We start from the raw sequence: 19078 nt of genomic DNA, 5'->3' as shown, positions 1-19078 counted from the left end.
ACTGCTGCTAGAAACTATTGTAGCTTCATTGAGGCTACAACTGACAGCAGCTGAGAATTTGGCAAAGAAAGCTAGAACAAGGGCTTAGAAGAATGTTTAATACATAAAGGAGGAGAAGGGGGAGAATCAATCCATTACAAAGTGAATTGTGCTAATTATTTGAGATTATACTCTCTAAAACATATTTTCTGCTTCTGTCTTCTTAGAGGGGTCATTAATTCCAGTCTACTGTTAAAGTCTAAGACTGCGCTGCATATCTGAAATTCCCTTGCTGCCTTAATAGGCTGGAGTGTTCTTCACTTCTTGTCCTAATCTATTCTAAATTGTTATTATGCATCATTTATCAACCAGTGTATCCTAGCTCAGAGACCAGTACATTTCAGTAGCAGATGAAATTATGCTTCTACACATGTAGGGTTTTTTTTTTTTTTTTTAATCTCTACAGATTACAACTGGAAATGTTGCCTGTCCAAAACCCTCTTAGCTAACACAGCTGTTTCTCCCAGCATTTACAAATCAGAATGGATCTCCCCTTTTTTCACCTAGAAAAGCCATTAGTCTACTGTATTCCATACCCCTGAAGTTGCCTGAGTTGCGTATAAACATATGCACAGGCACACACATGCACACGTAGACGATGTCGCACGTGCTTTGCACGCAAGTGGTGAGGTTCTTGTGCTACACACAAATATCATACCTCAGTATCATAATTTATTTTGTTTTCAGTTATAAGCTAAGGAAAAAACATGAGTAGGAATTTCATTCTTAAGCACAGATACTGTGCTATAAATCCAAAGACTGTGTACTCTTCAGTTTTTCAGGAAAACAAATCCCTTCCGCCCGTGAAGTGGGAGGAACCATTTAGTTGTTCCACTGGAGCAGAATCAGCAGGGAAAGAGAGGCATATTTGCCTGGCTACTTAGTGCTAAACGATGTGGCTTTGACTATGCGCGTGCATTTTCCACTCCTGATCAACGGGTGTCGCAAGAATGCATCTCACAGCAGAATTTGGCCCGAAATGGCCTACTTGCACTGTTACTGTGCTCATGTTAGCAGGCCTATCTTACCCTCCTTAGGCTGTGGAGCGTTTTCCAGTCACAGCGCAGTCACTAGGAAGCAATAAATCTGTTTAGCACCAAGCGCTCATGGGTTAACCAGGTCAGGTTACTCAGGACAGGTAAAATGAAGTAGGCTGTGAAATGATCAGGAGGACAGAGAAACTGCTTTACCCTAGAGTGCAGGTGCTGGAACAAGGACGGTTCTTGATGTGTCAGAACTAATCACATCAAGGCCCTTCATAAGCATGAGAAATATCTTGCCTGGGGTAAAATGTTTGACTTCAGTAGTAAAATGAGACACTAATACAGCTTAGAAGCACAGTGCTTTCTCTCTCTCTCTTTCTTTCTGTTTTTTGCCTACTTGCTTTCTAGCAACTTTTTGTTCAGTTGCTCTTTTCAAATTCAAGCTTGTTATTGCTTTGAAAGTCTAGGTTATGGGTTTGTATTTGTTTTCTACTACAGAATGCATCATTTAAGGCTGATAAATTAAACATACGGAAGAGGCAGAAGGAGAAAAATTAGTTACAAACATCTGCACCAGTCTAACAGTTTATTTGTCTATCAGAGCCCCTGCTGCCATGGAGACAGAATTTCAGAGCTTGCTTTGCTCCAGGTTTCACATGCAAGGAGACACAGAGAGAGAGAAAGAGAAAGCAAGAAAGAGAGCAAAAGCAAGGACAACCCCTAGCATACTCCCAAACTTTTTGAAAATGCAACCGCCTCTCGCCTCATCTGTTTTGTGTGACCTTTGGATGGACTGGACGCAGGCAGAACTTCTTAAGACTGAGTTTCGCTTACGGTATTTTAACCATTTCGGCCCTTCTTGACACCCCCAAAAGGGCTGTAACTGCCTCTTGACGTTCCGCGCTCTACAAATTCTTTCACAACATATCCTTCCCTCTTCTGGCATGGACTCTCCCTGCCTCCCCAGCTCTGGTAAAAGACATATTTGAGGGGGAAAGTGGTTTCCCCGGGGGGGGGGGGGGGGGGCTAATTCCCAGACCCACGATCCTCACCCCATCCGAGACACAAGAATCGCTTGCGGATGATGCGGTTCCGTAACCTGCCCGTCACTGCCATGTAGGACTGCCAGGCCTCTGTCAGCACCCAGCAGAAAGAGGAGAGGAAGAAGAAGTGCAAGAAAGCTGCCACCAGCGTGCATATCACCTGGAGATAGGAGGAAAGGAGGACATGTGAGAAGAGCAGCAGGCGGAGAGAGCAACTCAGAGGACAGCAGGAGGCAAAGGGAGCTGCTTCCAAACCAGGTTCTGGAAGGAAAGATCACAGGAATCAGAAAACGAAAAGACATTCCAGGAGCAGACAATCATCTCCCTTGCAAGCTTTAACCTGGCAAAGGACTAAAGCATTTGCTTTAAATTTACGCACTTTGTGGAAATCAACTGCATTTAAGCATAAGCTTATAGATAAGCCCATGGTTAATTTTGCTGAACTGATGCTTGAACCCACATCCTATCCAAGGCAAAAGTGTTGTTCTCTTGACTTCAGCGAGACATATTCATTTTCCAAATGATCAAAAACACTGTCAAAATCCTTTCAGAGAGAAAAGATCAGTTATTAAACCTTAGACTAATCTCAGCTCAAAAGCTTTGTAAGCACCATGTTTTTGGCAACAGAACTACAGAAATGAAATCAGAGGAAGGTAATTTAGGTTGTGTCCCTGCCAGAAAAGGATTGTTCTTTGTGAAGTAAAAGAATTAAGCTGTGAGAGTCGGGTGAAACCATGACTGCTAGTGGCTGGTAAGGACTGTAAAAACAAAAGGGGTGGAGTTGTTCAAGAGAGTGCAACTAGCACTAAGGGAGGAAAGAAAAAGAAAAAAATAAAATAATGTTAGAAGGAATTTCATAATGGTGAGTTCTACTACTCCACTGAGCAGTCTCCCAAAGGAAATGCAGGAAGCTTAAGCCATTTAAAATTAAACGGGGAAAAGTACTAGCAAAAGTATTACGAAGAACAATCCTGTAGTGCCAGGGAGATGGACTGGAAAGCTGACAAGCTCTTCTTTGTTTTTAACTCGGTAAGGCCGAATCTTTTGCTGGTGCAAATTGTGCTGCTCTGTTAACTCTACCAGACCTGTGTTTAATTTTTACCATCTGCAAATCTGACCCTATGAATCAATATATTCAAGAACGAAATGATGGAAATTAATTCCAACGGCTGCCAAGGAGAAGTGGGAGCAAACAGATTTTACAAGTGACTCTGGGCGAAAAAATGCCTTAAGGAACTCAGGGCAGAAAAGGGGATTTATAATACAGAATTCCTCTGCTTTGAGTTATACCAGGAAACATGGATTTGGGTTTAAGGTCAATGAACCTTCCTCTTTTTTCATCCATCAGCATCTTTTAACACAGAACTATCATACACCGAGTGTTTTTTACCATTATTTCATCGAATTGCTTTCAATTCATACACTGGGAAAACTGATGTTATCAGAGGTTGTGAATAAAAGTGGGACTGAATGGTCTTTGAGGCAGGAACCAGTGTTTTGTTCCACATTCGTATTTGACACCAGAAACCTTGGTATTCTGCCTATAAATGGATTCTGGATGACACTTCAGTACAAATAATACATCTCAATATGATAATTTGAAGTAATTTTCACATTTAAAAGGAATCATAAAAAAGGTGGCTGTTACTCATCAGCTTATAGACCTAAGTAAAATAGTTACAAACACAGGATGCTTTCAGGAATATATTTTAAGAGATTTTCATTTTAGAAATTTTGGGGGGCCAATATTAGAAATCATATTGATGACTGTATTTTGTTGATTTGTTCTCCATCAACAAAATTCTGCCCTCTTCACCAGCAGTTTGTAAAAGGGAGAGAAAGTCTTTGCTTTCCAATTTCCCTGCATTTTCTAGGCATCTTTACTTAACCAGATATTAATGAGATAGTTTTAAGGGAAAGGGGAAGAGAAGAGAGAGGAGACCACATGGAAAAATAAGCACATCTATATTTCCTGATTGTGCACGGAACTATTTTAAAATCCACTGCGATCAAAGGCCTAATTTTAGGTACAGAATCAAGACTGACAAGGGAGTCTTCCCTCATGGTTTCCCAACCCTCCCACGGAGATACCACAGGGAAGGACAGGAGAGTGAGAACGGTCTTCCAGTCATCTCAAACATCAGCCTTTTCTCTGAGACTTCAGAGGTAACAAATACTATCAGACACTGCTATGTAGACAACTTTCTAGGATGACATGGTTGATACAATGACTTTGACCACTATATATTTTTCTGTCGACAGAGCTGCTTCCCGCTGCTGCACTGCAGGGCAGGAAAAAGCAACCTACGGGTGAGAGGTGACACAAGCAATTCACGGAGCAGTGATCCTACACCTCTCGGGGCACAGCCTTTGGCTTTCAAACTTCTCAAGAGCCCATTGCCTCAACTCAAACTCCTGCGACTGGGCTGTGAACTCAGCCAGCTGACAGGCAGGCATATATTTGCTTCTGCTCCCTCTGCTGTGGAAAGGAAAAAAAAAAAGTAATCTCCAGAAAGGGCTGAGCAGAGGGATATGATGTCTTAAACTGTTGCAGAAAGATCTAGCAGAGCTTGTCAGCCTGTCAAGTCCATTAGCCTTTGTTTTTCTCTAAGAGGAGAAATCTGTTTCCATCCAGCACGTAACCATGCCTTTGAGATAGGGCCATTTCATGCAGCATTCATTTCTTTTGTATCGTGTTATTGCTGACTGTAATATTTAGCCTTTTCCAAGGCCTTTCATCTTCAAAAAGCTTAGCAAACGCAGGCGTGCAGGTTACACGGATGGAAATGAAGGGAGAATTTGTCATTTCCAGGGAAACTAATGCCATAGAAATTCTCCCAGAGTAGCTGCAATTATCAATCAATCACCAACAAATTTCAGAAGTTCCACTATCAATAACTGAATGTGAATAAATTCCTAATTTACACTCCATGGAAGCCTTGGTCTCTTCTCTGTATAGTTTTCTTTCTCTGTTCCCTGCCAGAGACTGTTTACTAGATGGCTGAGCGGAAATCCAAGAATAACCTTTCTATTTATGGTGTTTCATGCATATTTATATGCAAAGAGCTAATCTGCCTCATGCAATTGCAGCCGGGAGCTTTGAATCCTTGCTAACAGCTCGGATGATGAAAAACCAGAGTAAAGTGAGAAAAAACACGAGGGAAAGCCTAGGCACATAACTGTGCTCTAAAGGGGGTGGGAGAGGGTGAAGACACCCTCCTCCTCCTCTCCTGGGATGAAGAAGAATCAAAGAGGAGGTCCAGCCATGGTTTGCCATGTTCAGTATCCCATCGCGTTTCTTTCCATGAAAAGTTGCTCCTAGCTCTCATGTACACACACCTCTTTGGATTTCAAACAACACACCCAGAGAAAGCATGTGCAGAGCTTGTCTCACCTTTTCTCCACCTCTTCCCCCAAGCAAGCCACGATGGCCATGAAAGACAGACGGCACTGCTTTGTGAAGCTAGTTTCTGAACAGCACTTGCTCAACAGGGTGTCTGTCTGCACCTCTCCCCACTTCTCTACACACATACGACTCAAGCAGCTGTGAAGCTGTATGTAAAACATAAGCTAGCCCCGACCTGAAGGGCCCTCTGTAGAAACCAAAGGACAATGAGTCTCTCTGATTCATTAAATCCTGGGGCTTCTCTGCAGAAAAGCTTCTAAAAGAGACAGTACGCCCTGGCTGTCAAGGTAGAGACTCAGAAGAACACGTTAGTCACAGGTCACTATTGAAGTTAAAACTAATTTGACTTCCGATTGTGACTTCAGCAGTCAGCGTAGCTGAAAGTCACATCCTGTCTCAACTTTCTGCTTAGTAGAATTTGGATAGTTTGAGCACTTGGGGAGACAGAAAGTGTACAACATGAAAATTCTAGATAATCAGTGATTTTTTATTCACGATGCCAATCGGGAAACGGAAACTGCTTTAGCTGGAGAGAAGTCATACAGGCAATATACTCTCCTCCATCCTGCCCTGTAACATGGAAAAGAATGTATTCTGCAGTTAGTGCACACGGCTTGAAAATCCTGCTTCTCTTCTCGCCTTTACCACTCGAGTCACACAGTGATCTGCGGCGAGTCCCTCACGTTCCCTGTGTCTCAGCTCTGCAGTGTGCATGGGGGGTCTGGTGACATTTCTTGCTCGAAAAGGGGTCATTTTTGGAGCTATATGTATTGACAACTGACAAGTGCTTTGAGCTTGGATAATGAAAGTTGCCGTCTTTCTTTTTAATGTTTGGAAAATAAAACGGTTAAAGCCTCACAAATAACCATGTTTCTTCACTGTGCCATGTGCCAGCTAACTCCAGGCAGATATTCAAAAATATCACATTGGTTTTAATCAAAGCCCTGAGGATGCTGACAAATTATCAAAGAGAGAGCGAGAGAGAAAATTGAAATCTGCCATTTAGTCATGTCTTTGACATGTAGCTAATTAACAGATGGAGGAAAAAAGAGGAAGTGCTGCCTGAATAGATCATTTCAGTGCTAAATCAGGGGAGAAGCAAACAAACAAACAAAGTCCAACTAATCTCCTACCTTATTCCGGGTCTGGGTTTGTCCAATCAAAATGAGAGCATTGGAGGAAATGATGGACAGGCAGAAGTTGATAAGAATGACAGAGCGCTCTGAGCGAATATACCTGCAAAAAGAGAAAAGGGGGAGGGACATCCCTCCTGTCACAATTTGCACTAAGTTACTTTGAAATGTATCAATCACAGGCAGGTTGGACTAGGCCAGACGCTATACAAGACCACAGTAAGAGATATTCCACTTTCTGCAGACTTGGCATGGTGAACAGACAAGAACAAGGGGAGAAGGGAGGAGGAGAGCCTAAGTGCGGTGCTCAGTTGACTGATCTCTCATTCCTCCCCATCAATGCTAGAGTTGTTATGCACCTCAGTCAATAAACTCGGGGCCAGCATGGTCCAGTACCTGGTCTCCACAACAGGCAGACCTGGATGCTCGAGGGCCTTCACTGTGCAATACTAACCAACTTGAGAGCAGCACTCTTCTTGATCAGCTGGTGATCATCTTGTACCCTGAAGTGCAACGAGTGAGGGCCCTTGCACTCTTTAATCCCAGTCACTGCAAACACAGATGCTATCGTGATTCCTGTACAGCTGAAACATTTCTAAAACATACTGAGTGCTGTAAGTCGTCTTCAGCTCTGCTTACTTGAAAGGGGACTTGAAAAACAGCTTCAAAGAAAACATACACGCACACATGGAAAGATCCCCAAATAAGAAGAGCCACAGGCATGCTGGCTGTGAAAACAGATTACGGACGCATGCACTTTCATAACAAAGTGTTTGCAATTCAGCATTCCCCTTTGTTTATCCTGAAAACTTATCTCAGAAATAAGAAAGTATTTGTGGCTTGTTTTCCAAAGAGCGATATTTAACAATTTGCCCTATGGAGAGGTTTAACACTCCTCAAAACTAGGCCAAATATATAACGGCAGCCATGGGTCTGGGACATTAGGAATCCAAGGGAGGAAGCTGTTGCCTTCAGCACCTTGCAGGAGCAAGCCACTTGTCATTTCTGATTTGCAGTGTGCTGCACAGTAACAACTTGCTCCTGAAGTATGTGCATGACAATTCATTCAAATCACTGGTTGTTACCGGAGGAAAATTTCTTTGAACGCACTTTTATGTACCTGATAAAATTAAAGTGAAGGCCCTGACCACACCAGCACTTACACAGGTGAAAAATCCCAGTGATTTGGCAAATGCTCTGCCTGAATACGAGCTGAATAAAGAGTAGACTCTTACGACTGTGGAAATTAGAGACAGATCTATTAACCAACCAGCTCATCCCCGGAGGCTAATGCAGGATTATTTTCCTACAGTATATATTCTGGCATATCAACTATTTATATTAGGAATTTTATTTCATCAACAAATTTTAGCAAGAGTGAATCTGTCGTGCTTTGGCTGCCAAGTTCTGCATTTCTTGCTCGGTGGGCAGGATGAGCTAACTGCATTCAGCAGCCCTGATGTCTGTATTGTGCCGAGGGTGAATCTCTGCTTTAGACCTACTGGAGAGTGCAAAACTTTGATTTTAACTTCCCTCTGAGTTTTACCTTGAGAGAAACTGGAACATTGAAGATAGGCTTTTCTGGATAAAAAGAGTGACTGATGCAATGCTGGAAGCTGGAAACAGCCTGAACTTGTCGCGGGTCTCTTGGAAACTTGACTTAAGAGGTAGTTTTGCCTGAAACTCACCCCAATCCCATAATTCACTGCAAACTCAGGCCTCCAGCTCAGCTAGCAACTGGGTTGGCTGCACACAAAACTATCCTTTGGTTCCTTTCGGGGCTAATCTGATCTCAAATTACCCCACTATACGAGGCTCAATATAAGGTCGTGGATCACTTGACTCCTGTCCCACTTGTAGCTGCAGGGTACCAAGCCATGAATCTATCTATACTTTGACTTCTCTGTAATACCTTCTTCTTCTCCAGCTAAACCGGTCTTATTCCCTCAGCCTCTCCTTGTACATCATGTTCTCTATCTCCCTAAGCATCCACTGGACCTGCTCCAATTTGTTGACTGCTCTCTTGTATGGAGGGGTCCAAAACCAGACATGGAATTCCAGATGTGGTCTCTAAAGTGTCAAGTGGAGGGAACAATCAATTCCCTTGATCTGCTGGCTACATTCTTGCTGACACAGCCCAGTATAAGGCTGGCCTTCATTGCTGCAAGGCTGTATTGTTGACTCATGTTCAACTCATTGCCCACGAGGACCCCCACCACCTCCTGGGTGGAGGTATCACCAAGCCAGCCAGTCCCCAGTCTATCCTATTTCATGTGGTCATTCTGTCCCAGGTGCAGGGCTCTTCGCTTGACTTTGTTATACCATTTCTCCAGCCCATATCTCCAGGTTGCTGAGGCCCTTTTTCAATGGCAGTGCTGCTCTCCAGGGAATCAGCCTCCCTGCTAAGGGAGGGTGGCATCCTGCCATAATTGCTTTTTTTCTTGCTTCTCCCCTTCTCCAGCACAAAGATGCTCCACAGAAAGAAATCAGCATTACTATCCAGACTGCCTGGCCAAAAACATCACAGCAGATAGGGGAAAAAGACAGGCCTTTATCGGTTGTGCCAGAGGAGAGATCTGCAGCAAACGCAGAGATACTCTAGCGTGCTGTGTCACTATTCCTTTGCTGCTACAAGGACGCTCTCCTTACTTGACATAAAATGTTGTGCTCAGCCTCTAAAGCCAGGGAAACTCTCACTCAGAATTTAGAGAACTTCTGGTCTGGCCTAGGTCTTGTGGGATGTGGGGAAGTCCTATGCCAACTGAGACAGATGGAGAATGTGGGAAAACCCTGCAGTTTGTCTCTCCATCCCCATTACACTACCTGCCTCTCCACAAACACTGACTCACTCTCACTTTCTCTCTCAGTCTGTGCGTATACACATTCTTCTCCAGTTACTCAGTCACTCTAGCTACCTCCCAACAGGGACATCGAGTACCTCAGCATCTTCAGTAAAAGCAGAGCTATCGGATTTAAAGCCAGGACAGGAACAAAAGCCCCTTGAGAGCTCATTGACAACCACGAAATCAATCCTCTGCCTTGATGGGCAGGGAGTGAGAAAAGCTCGTACTCTTATCTTTCAGCGATGTGGCATTCCTTTAGCCACTATCAGTGAGAAAGGTCTGCAGTGCCCCACATGCTGACTGGCTGATGAGAGAAATGGTGGAAGATCTATTCAATAGTGAGCGTTCATCTCCAAGCTACGGAAAGGTCACTCCGACTCTGGAAGCTGTTGAACTGTGCTGAGTTCAGGGATGGAAAACACACTGGGATACCTGTGAAAAGCTACCATGTCAAGGAGCTGCTTGCAAAGACCTCCTGTACACACCAGAGCTAGGATAAGTATGGCACTAAGCCACTTTGCATGTTCTGACCTATCAGCAATTCCTTTTCTCCCTGCTTTTCATTTTCAGGTGTGTTCAAGTGGGTAGATCTTTCTGTCTGAATCTCCCCTCCTTTCCACACAGGTGGTGGAGCACATGGCCCACAGACAGGTTGTCTCTTCAGCTCTGACCTAGAACAGTCACTGCCCCCAGAGGTATCGAAGTCAGTCCATTTCTGTGGCCCACTAGGCCACTGACCTCTCTGTCAAGACTGCTAATAAGAGTAGAGACGCACCATCTGTACCAGAGCTTTCGTAACCATCTGTCTACTGGAAACTGGAGTGAGTCCACCAACAGGCCACCAACAACCGTCAAACAGCCACAACATCCAGCTTAAAATGAGATTCTGCCAAGTTGGCTGCATCTGAAGTGATTGCTTGCATCAAAAAGCTCATGCCGGTTACACTGATGGCTGAGAAGATGCCACTAGTAACCAACCACTATTGGGGTTTTGAATGAGAAGCAGAGGGTAAATTAATTTCCTCTCTGATACCCAGCCCAAAGCTGGGATCACTTCACTCTTACTTGCCCCCTTTCATTTAACATACTCCTCTCCCTCTCCTTTCTTTTTTTTTTTTTGCTTCCTTCTCTTTCTGCTTTCCATGCATAAACAAACTCTTGCTGGGCAAAACTCTGGGAAAATTTCCAGATTGTCAGCCTCAGTGAATCTATTCATTAGGACAGGTTCATATTCAAGCCGAGCCTATGTGTACACGTTCCAGTAGCCTTTGTCCAAAGGTCTGAATGAGAAATTTCACAGCCAAAACTCCTTAAAACAGCTGAGTTTCAGTGAGCGCTCCCCACAGAATACCACGTGGATAGGACACTGTTCTGACAAGAAGTTTCTCTCTTGTGCACTGGAAAAAAGAGTCCACTTTGACACAATTCCTGTACTTTAGCAACAACAGCCAGAATAATACAGCTGATCCCACTTATGAGAATTCCTCCAGATGTCTGTCTGTAGCTACAAGAATGGATAGATTGTATAACATATTGGGCAAAATCAAGTGGGAGCCAGGAGATAATGTTAACTTCAATATGATGTTCCAGAGATCATTAACAGGACAGCGCACTCATGTCCAGCAGCTATGCCTAAGATAAAAAGAGCACACACTCTGGAGAGTGCTCAGGGCTTAGCCACAGGAATGCTGTGAAGTTCAGAAAACAGGAAAAGATGATCTACAGATAAGAAACGACACTAACTCCGTCCACCAGAGAGAAAGTCCAGAGATGACTTGATCATGGTTTCCAGATATATTTATATAAAGAAAATACTTCTTAGGACAGAGAGGTTTTTAATCAAGATATATCTGGTCTCAGGATCACTTGGAAACACATGTCCATCCTTAGCTAGCTCAAAAATTCCCATTCAAGCCTCTCATAAATGTGCTCTTCCATTCATTTTGAGCTTGCCTCAGGTCATTCTGGGCTTAAACATTAGCCCGTGACTGTAATTAGAAGCTAAACAGGGTATATTTTTTAATAGGGAGAGTAACTAACTTTCCTCTCTTCAATAACAATAACTATTCAGGGGCACAATCCTGAAAAAAGATAGTAACATTATCTTATTCCAAACTACTCCGACATGCTCCAAACAGAAAGCAGGTATCTGATTCAACCTAATTTCTGAACTTAGTTTTCTGATCCTGAACATGTTCCTGATAAGAAAGTGAGCATAAGGCTGCAACAAATAACCAGCAGACTATCTTGCTTTTCACTCCTCTCTCCTAAACTTCCACTCAATCCTGATGCCAGTGCAACTGTAAGTCACCATCCCAACCAAAAGAGGTGCCTACCCAGCCTGAAGAAAACCAGGAGAGGAAAAGGACTTGAGCAGACCCAGTGACACCACAGCTGCAGAAAACTTGAGTTCTAGCTAAATGCTATCATGACTAGTCCTCAGCTCAGAGCACTTACTGTAATTAACTAGCCACTATGCAGTGTCAGCGTATCAACAAAAAGATACATTTTTGCTCATTTTTACTGTCTTGTCTCTTCTTTTTCTGTCTCCATCAAATGGTAGGAAAGGTGATCTTGATTCACAGCTCGGAACTGAACTTATTCTTTCCTCCTTACCAAGAAGAAACATCTAATAAAATAAGAGCCTCAGACTGCTTTCATAAAAGGGTCACCAGCAAGTTCCTATGAGTATATTCTCTGGAGTCAGTGCATTTCAATTTCACAGTAATTCACCTAGTTCTGATTTTCTTTGTTTTGTTTAGCTTCGAGTCGTGAAGCTCTCAGTATGTTTGTCATGGGTTTAGGAAAGGCACAGGTTTCTGTAGGGCAAACTCAAGCCTTGTTTAAAGAAGTACAGAGGGAGAATCCCACGAACACCTGAGATTCTCAGTGCTCGTACAGTCCTCCAAAATGGGCCGGGGCTGATGTGGCCCTGGTTCAAATAAACTTTGCTAATAAATCATTTCAATTTCCACAAATTACGCAGCTCTTTCCAAGGCTGCATTTGACAGCTGCTTGTAGGTGTACAGGAACTCTCTGCAATGGGAAGTACTGAAGAATCGCAAACGCATTTGAAGCTAAAGGTAGAATGTAGCTAAGCAATTTGAGAGCTAGTTAGACTATGAGGTTTAAAATCTTTAAGCTCCTGAAAAGTACTGTCAGTTCTTCAGGCCAGATGTTTTCATAAAGAATCCTGGATCCTTTGATTTTATCAGAGATCCAACATGGAATACCTTAAAGCAACCTGGCTATGAGAAGGCAATGAACGTCCACTTCTCCAAGAACAAGGTTTCCTGGGGTATATGAAGGCATCTAAAACAGCAGATAGCTTTTGAAAACAGAACAATGTGACTACAAAGGGTCAAGGCACTAATTTCACTGTACTAATTTCTCTGGCACTGAAAGGAAATAATAATGCCAACTAAGCCACCATGATGACTTTCTGCAGTACCCATTCATTACAAAACAGTTCTTCCTCAGGCACCAAGCACCTAAAAGAGGAGAACAAAACCTGCAGGATCCAGCTAGATCAAGAGACAGTTGCTTTTCCCAACAAGAAGAGAGAAGAATGAAAGTCGTACCTCCAAACAGAGACATAAATGATAATCAACAGCAAAAGTGTCAGCGAAGATACTCCACAGCCTACAATTAACGTGACAGAAGGGACCAGCACCTTTTCCATGTTCTGAAAGAGAGAAAATAAGGCATTAAAAAAAAAAAAGATGCTCAGCAAATGCTACCAGCTCTATTTCAGGGCAATCACTTTCCTCCTAATTGTGTGCCAACTCACCTGACCTTCACATCACACTGAACATACAAATAAAGAAAATTTAAGATCAGAATCTATTTCTAGTCGACCCAGCCTTTCTTTGGACCCGATTCTGCTCTGGTACACATCAGTGTTAAGCCTGAAGTAACAACTGTGATATTCATGGCAAGGCAGGTGTGTAAAAAGTGCAGGTCGCATGAGGAAGATCAGGCCCTTCATACTCAGTGTGAAACTTCTGAGATAATTACTGAGGCAATAGCAGAAGGCAGTGCCCACACTAGAACAATTACAAACGAGCTCTTCTGGGAACGGCTGTTGCTGAAGCTTGGAGGATGACAAGAAGGTGAAAATCTTCCACTGACTACAAACATCCATCTGGCAAGGGAGGAGACGAAGCAAGAAAAGAAAAAAAATATATAAACATCCTCCTCACGAACCCTGCATTCAGTCATATCATCCATCACTTCACCACCCTTTCACTCCATCACTTCATCACTCTTTCACTACTACATGGGACATTTATTCAGATGCAGGGCCCTGAGAGGAAATGCAGCTGTGGAACGGTTCTCTTTCGCTGCCTGAAAACAAAGAATCTGCTAGCCATCAGCTTTTGCAATGTCAAGAACAAACACTCTTCTCTTAATCCAGGTCTCTTCATCACTGAGGACTAAACTCCCCCTTCTCTTAGTTTAGACTGAGTGTCCGGGTCCCAGTTGGTTTTCTCTGCTACAGGCCTTTTATCCAGCATGTTTCTCACTTCCACGTCAATGATATCTGCTGGCACGAACGCAGAGAAGCAGAGACCCATAGCGCAGGAGACACAATAGAACCTTCTATTTAGAATGATTATGCAGCGTGCAGAGGTGTGGGAGTGAGGTTGTTACTAAATTGGCGCAGTATCAACACCTATTGCTAGAGCTATGGAGATGACACAGTTTCTGACATAGCAAGGGCTTGGCACAGAGCAAAAAATGCAGTTACGCATGAATTGGGAATGGAATAGACAGTCCTCTAAGGACTTGTCCATACCATTTTGTTGACAGAGATAAAGTTGTTCAACCTGAACCTCCAATCATCAGGAAGTCATGAAGCTGAGGATACTGCAGCCCTGTTCCAGGCTACTAAGCCTTCTGTGAAGCAAAATATATTAGGCAAGGCTCAGCACTACGCTTACATGGAGTCTGGCCAGCTCGATACCTGGGCAAAGCAAGCACGTGTCCATTGCAACGTATTTGATACTCAAAGCCCATCATCTGTACAGATTTACTCCATAGTGCCCACCATGAACGAAAGACAACAATCCTGATATCATGGTATTTGAGCTGAACTGTCCCTGAAGTTTGAAAAGGCTTGGGAGCATCTTCCTTACTTGCATATTTTGATCAAGGGCACCTCTCACATTTTGAATCTCATTGGGGAAATTAATGAAGAACACAACTTTCACGATACTGCTGCAATGAAACCTGCGGGAGCTATTGGGAAGGTTGGTACAAGAGCTTAAAGGAGCTGAGACAAAATTTAGTGATGCATTCAAAGGCATGAACGCCCAGCTGGGAATATATACCCAGAGGAGTACAGGCAGATTCGAGGTTCTTTACTCCAAGCATACTGGATACAAATCAGTTGCAGGCTGGAAGCCAAATAGCATTCCGGTACGGTGGTCTCCCTCTCTGTAATGTCCCCTCACTAGTGACCATATGAACTCTAACACAGCACTATCCTAGCACACCTGTACAGCTTCCTTGAGCTAGCTCTGTGAGATAGGAAGCCTGAGACTGGCTCACCCCACAGTCAGAGATACGTATCAAGAGTCTGGATTCTGAGCCTAATTCAACTCGCTGAAGTTATGGGACTTGATTTCAGGCAATATCTTAGTTCTTTTAACTACCAGCAATTGTGCAGAAGAGCCAGAACAGCAGAAGAACAGCACTGAGCCTCACCAGTCCAGCCAGGACCTGCATCTCCCCCCACCTATAGCTTCCTGAAATGATCTGGGAAAATGTTTCAGCTCACACACTGATTCGCACTCACAACTTCTATACAGACTTGGATCCCTGCAATTTTTAGCATCAACTCATGTGATTTCATTCCCACTCAGAGCATGTACTTCTGCCAAATATTTGTGGAAGATCAGAAGCAGCTTTCAGGAACTAGGCAAATACAAAGAAAAAAAAAATCAAAGACAACATCAACATTTCAGTACATCTTCCACCCAGAAATTGAAGTTTGGCGCATTCCAGATGCTCTGACCATTGAAATGTTGCATTCTTCTGCTTACAAAATGAAATGAGGACGGGGTCTTCTTCTGCGAACAGAAGTCTCTAGTTTAGTCAGGCATTAGTGTGGGAAATGGCAGAGTTGGATGCAGTCTCCTACACGAAGCCAGATCTCTCCCTTGCCCCCTGCGCTTTGTTTCCCCCCTGCAGAATGCAAGTCCCACTTCAGACATGTAGGTTTGTGATAAATGCATTGGGAAGCACACGCTCCTCAGACACGGATTGCTCCCTGCTTGTTCGCTCCAAACTCACTCCAACTCTTTTTCTCTCACTGCTCCCCCCCTTGGGCAATATGAGTTCACATCACACACAGACAAACGGTGGCCTGGGATGAGCATCGATTGTGACATTTGATTTAAGTAGGTCTCGTTTCATGACTCTTCATGGGTAACTGGATAAAAGTGGGGGAGGAGCTACATTAAAGGAAAAAGCCCAAAGTGTAACTCAGCTCTAAACCAGCTGAGAGCAACTGCAGAAACAGAGTTTGGATTTCAGTAGATGAGTAAGTTGCATCCCTATATTCCCAGCACAGTAATGCTAGCTGCCCTCCCTTCCATATCCTCTCTAACCCGCCTCTCACCCCCCAAAACACCTCAAATTATTTCACTCTCTTCCCTGTCCCCCTTCCTACATTAGCCACAACCCTCTCCTAAATCCTCCATCAGTTAAGCCAGAGCTTGGATGCACTGGACTGTTCCTGGGTCAACTGCTGGCTGATTAGCCAGACCATACACAAAATGCCATTTGGCCAACTGGCAAGCCAGACCGGCAGGTAGTAGCTAACACCTAACTGCAGCACCTTCTTCAGAAAAGACTCTGATGTGCATCTCCCTGCATCATCCTTCAGCCAAACTTTCACAAAACCAGTGGCCGGTATCTGAGGAAATACAATGAAACTCTCTGCCTCTGCCTACAGAGAAGGAACGGTTCGTCCAGTCCTGATGGGGTTCCTCTTGGCATCATGAGGGTGGATAACTACAAAAACCACTGGCTGTAACAAGAGCATGGGATCACTGCTTTGGGAGTAGGAGGTCTTAAAGGATTAGGCCCACAAAGTAGGATTCTGTTTTTTCTTTGTTACGAGCTTTCTTTGTCCTCCCCTTCTTCCCGTAACCCTCCTCCACTTTTTCCCTTTGGCAAAAGACGCATCGTTTGTTTTATTTCTTCTGACTGACTAAACCCCTTGACAGAAGGTGGTCGGATGCAGTAGGATTTGCGTCTCGCGAGGAAAATTTCCTTGGAGAAGAAAGAGAGGAAGAAGAAAGGTTGATTTAAAAAGAAATAGTAATATTAACGGAATAACAGCAATGAACTCTATCAACATACAAGAGAGAGCAGTCTTATGGGAGTTTCCCAGCCCCACTGCCAGGGAGCAAATTGGCCATTGCCAAAGGACTAGGAATAGAGTCTCTACCCTGGTGGAGATGGTCTCAAATCGCCCAGACTCTACCCTACCTCTCACCACTTCACAGTGGCTACTGATGGGTGCCATCTGGAAGCAGTCTGAAGTGAGGATGTGGCTATGGCTCTGCAACACTGCAACTTCTTTCCAGTGTTGCCAGCCTTTGCTCGGGCAATGCGAAAGCAGAGCAGGAGCATCTCTGCAACTCTGCAAGTCCTGCAACTCTGTCACCGAGTGTTTACAAGGGAGGAGGGAAGCAATCAATGACATCAGCTGGGATGGAAATAATGAGTGCTACTGCCCAGGGCGCCTTGCTGTCCTACCACCTCATCTCTCTGCCTAGCAGGGCAGAAGGACACTCCTCTTTTTTATTGTCCTTTGCTTTCATCTTATTCTTGGCTTCTATTTCCCATCTTTTCCTTTCTCCCTCATTTTGTCTTTTATCTTCCTTTCTCTGGCCACTTTTCATGACATGTTTTGCCTTTTCTTCTTGCTCTTAATGTCTCTCCAGCTCTTCCTCCTTCACATTCTCTGTATTTCTCTCTTTCTTTCTCTTAGTTTCTGTACAACACTGTGAAAATTGACTTCATTTGAGTCATGCTTGTTCCATTACCCTGCTCTGGCCCCAGGGTCAAATAGGCTCCAATTAGAACGAAGTCAAAAACTGGTATTTCTTATTGCCATACAGTTTGCCTGAGACCTTACAGTCAAGCTGTTCTTTCTGCTTTTTCCATCCTCAATACTGAGAAAGACTGAACAAACTCTTCATAGGTACAACATCATATGAATAAAGTCACTGAAAATTTAAACTATTTATTTTGTTCCTAAATTAAATACAGACACACAGGTTTAGAATTTGGGGTGCTTGGCTTTGTTTTTCAAAGGTGTTTATTATTCAGAACGGCTGCCTTGAGCCTGTCTTCCTGCATATTTGAAATGAAGACTCATGAAATCACAGAATTACAGAAGTGTCGGTTGGAAGACACATCTGGACGTGTCTATTTCACCTTATTGCTTGGAGCAGAACTATCACATACACTAGGCAAGGTTGGTCCTGGTTTTGACTGGATGACTCTTGAAAAACCCCAAAGACAGAGACCGCCCATCCCTCTGGTGACTGTTCCAGGGCCACATCATTCTCCCGATGAAAAAAGTTTTTCTTAATGTCTCATGGGAACCTCACAAGCTACATCTTGTGGCCCTTGTTCCTTGTTATTATCTTGCCCCTTATATCTTCTCGTACTAGCAAGGAGTTTGGTTCTATCATCTTTGTAACTGCCCTTCAGGTACTTGCAGGCTGTGATTAGATTGCCCCTTAACCTCTTCTTGGTGAGATTACACATGCCCAGCTCCCTTCACCTCTCCTCATAGATCATGAGTTCAAATCAGTGAGACTCATTCTACTATTCTGAAAAACAGTCAGATCAGGTGGATACATTTTACTTCAAGAATTGCTCGGAAATGTTTGGTTTTACTGTGCCATTGGACTAAAGGCTATTTTTCAATGTTCTTGAACGGTTTCTTAAGCCACATTATATTGATTTTGTTCCTGGTCGGCAACTCTTCAAAGCAGAAAGGTAGCAAAGAGTTGTTAAAATTGCTGGAAAATAATGCTTACACTAGTACTCAAAAAGTAAACACTTGGTGAACAAAGGAGTATACGTCTGTGTTCTAAAAAAAATGACCCAGGAGAGGTGAACGACCGTGAAGGGGATGTACCCTTCTCCTCATCTGCCAAAAATCTCTGGAGTACCTTTTCTCCCCATTTGGTTAGATTCTGGATTTCTTATTCAGGCTCAGGCCTTTTGAAATATCCTGGCAATGTAAAGGCAACCAAATGCAGGTGTAAATGTAAGCGCAAGATTTCAGTGCAATGCATGTATAGTGCTTTTTCCAGCTACAGCCCATCAGCTAAGCATTGGTCATACATATGCTTCCAGCTCACACCAGCTGCAAGTCAAAAGGAAACTTTCATTCACTCTGTTTTAATTGATATCAGCTAGACCACAGTTAGTGCAGTCTGCCAGTTTCACATGGTCAGTTGAAGAAGCTCAGCTGTTGGAGAGTAACTGTTTTAGGCTGTTTTCTAATTGTTTCCTTTTGCATCTGAGCCTTAATTCATTCTCACTTCAAGGCTCTCTTTCTGAACAACAGCCATCACAGTACATATATATGTATATATTT

General features: G+C 43.5%; 1 protein-coding gene across 8 annotated transcripts in view; it reads right to left on the bottom strand.

The window, feature by feature from the left end:
- Positions 1–19078, bottom strand: part of ADGRB1 (adhesion G protein-coupled receptor B1) — a 281945-nt gene that overhangs the window by 56128 nt on the left and 206739 nt on the right. For all 8 annotated transcript variants that reach the window (XM_068933496.1, XM_068933499.1, XM_068933498.1 and 5 more), the window contains 3 exons: positions 13029–13132; positions 6605–6707; positions 2075–2225 (listed from right to left, as the gene is read on the bottom strand). In XM_068933496.1, coding sequence (XP_068789597.1) covers positions 2075–2225; positions 6605–6707; positions 13029–13132 — 358 coding nt within the window. The remainder of the gene's footprint in view (positions 1–2074; positions 2226–6604; positions 6708–13028; positions 13133–19078) is intronic.

This window comes from Struthio camelus, chromosome 2 (assembly GCF_040807025.1).
Source record: "Struthio camelus isolate bStrCam1 chromosome 2, bStrCam1.hap1, whole genome shotgun sequence".
NCBI lineage: Eukaryota > Metazoa > Chordata > Aves > Struthioniformes > Struthionidae > Struthio > Struthio camelus.
The sequence above is the reverse complement of the archived record's forward strand: the minus strand, read 5'-3'. Positions and strand labels throughout refer to the sequence as shown.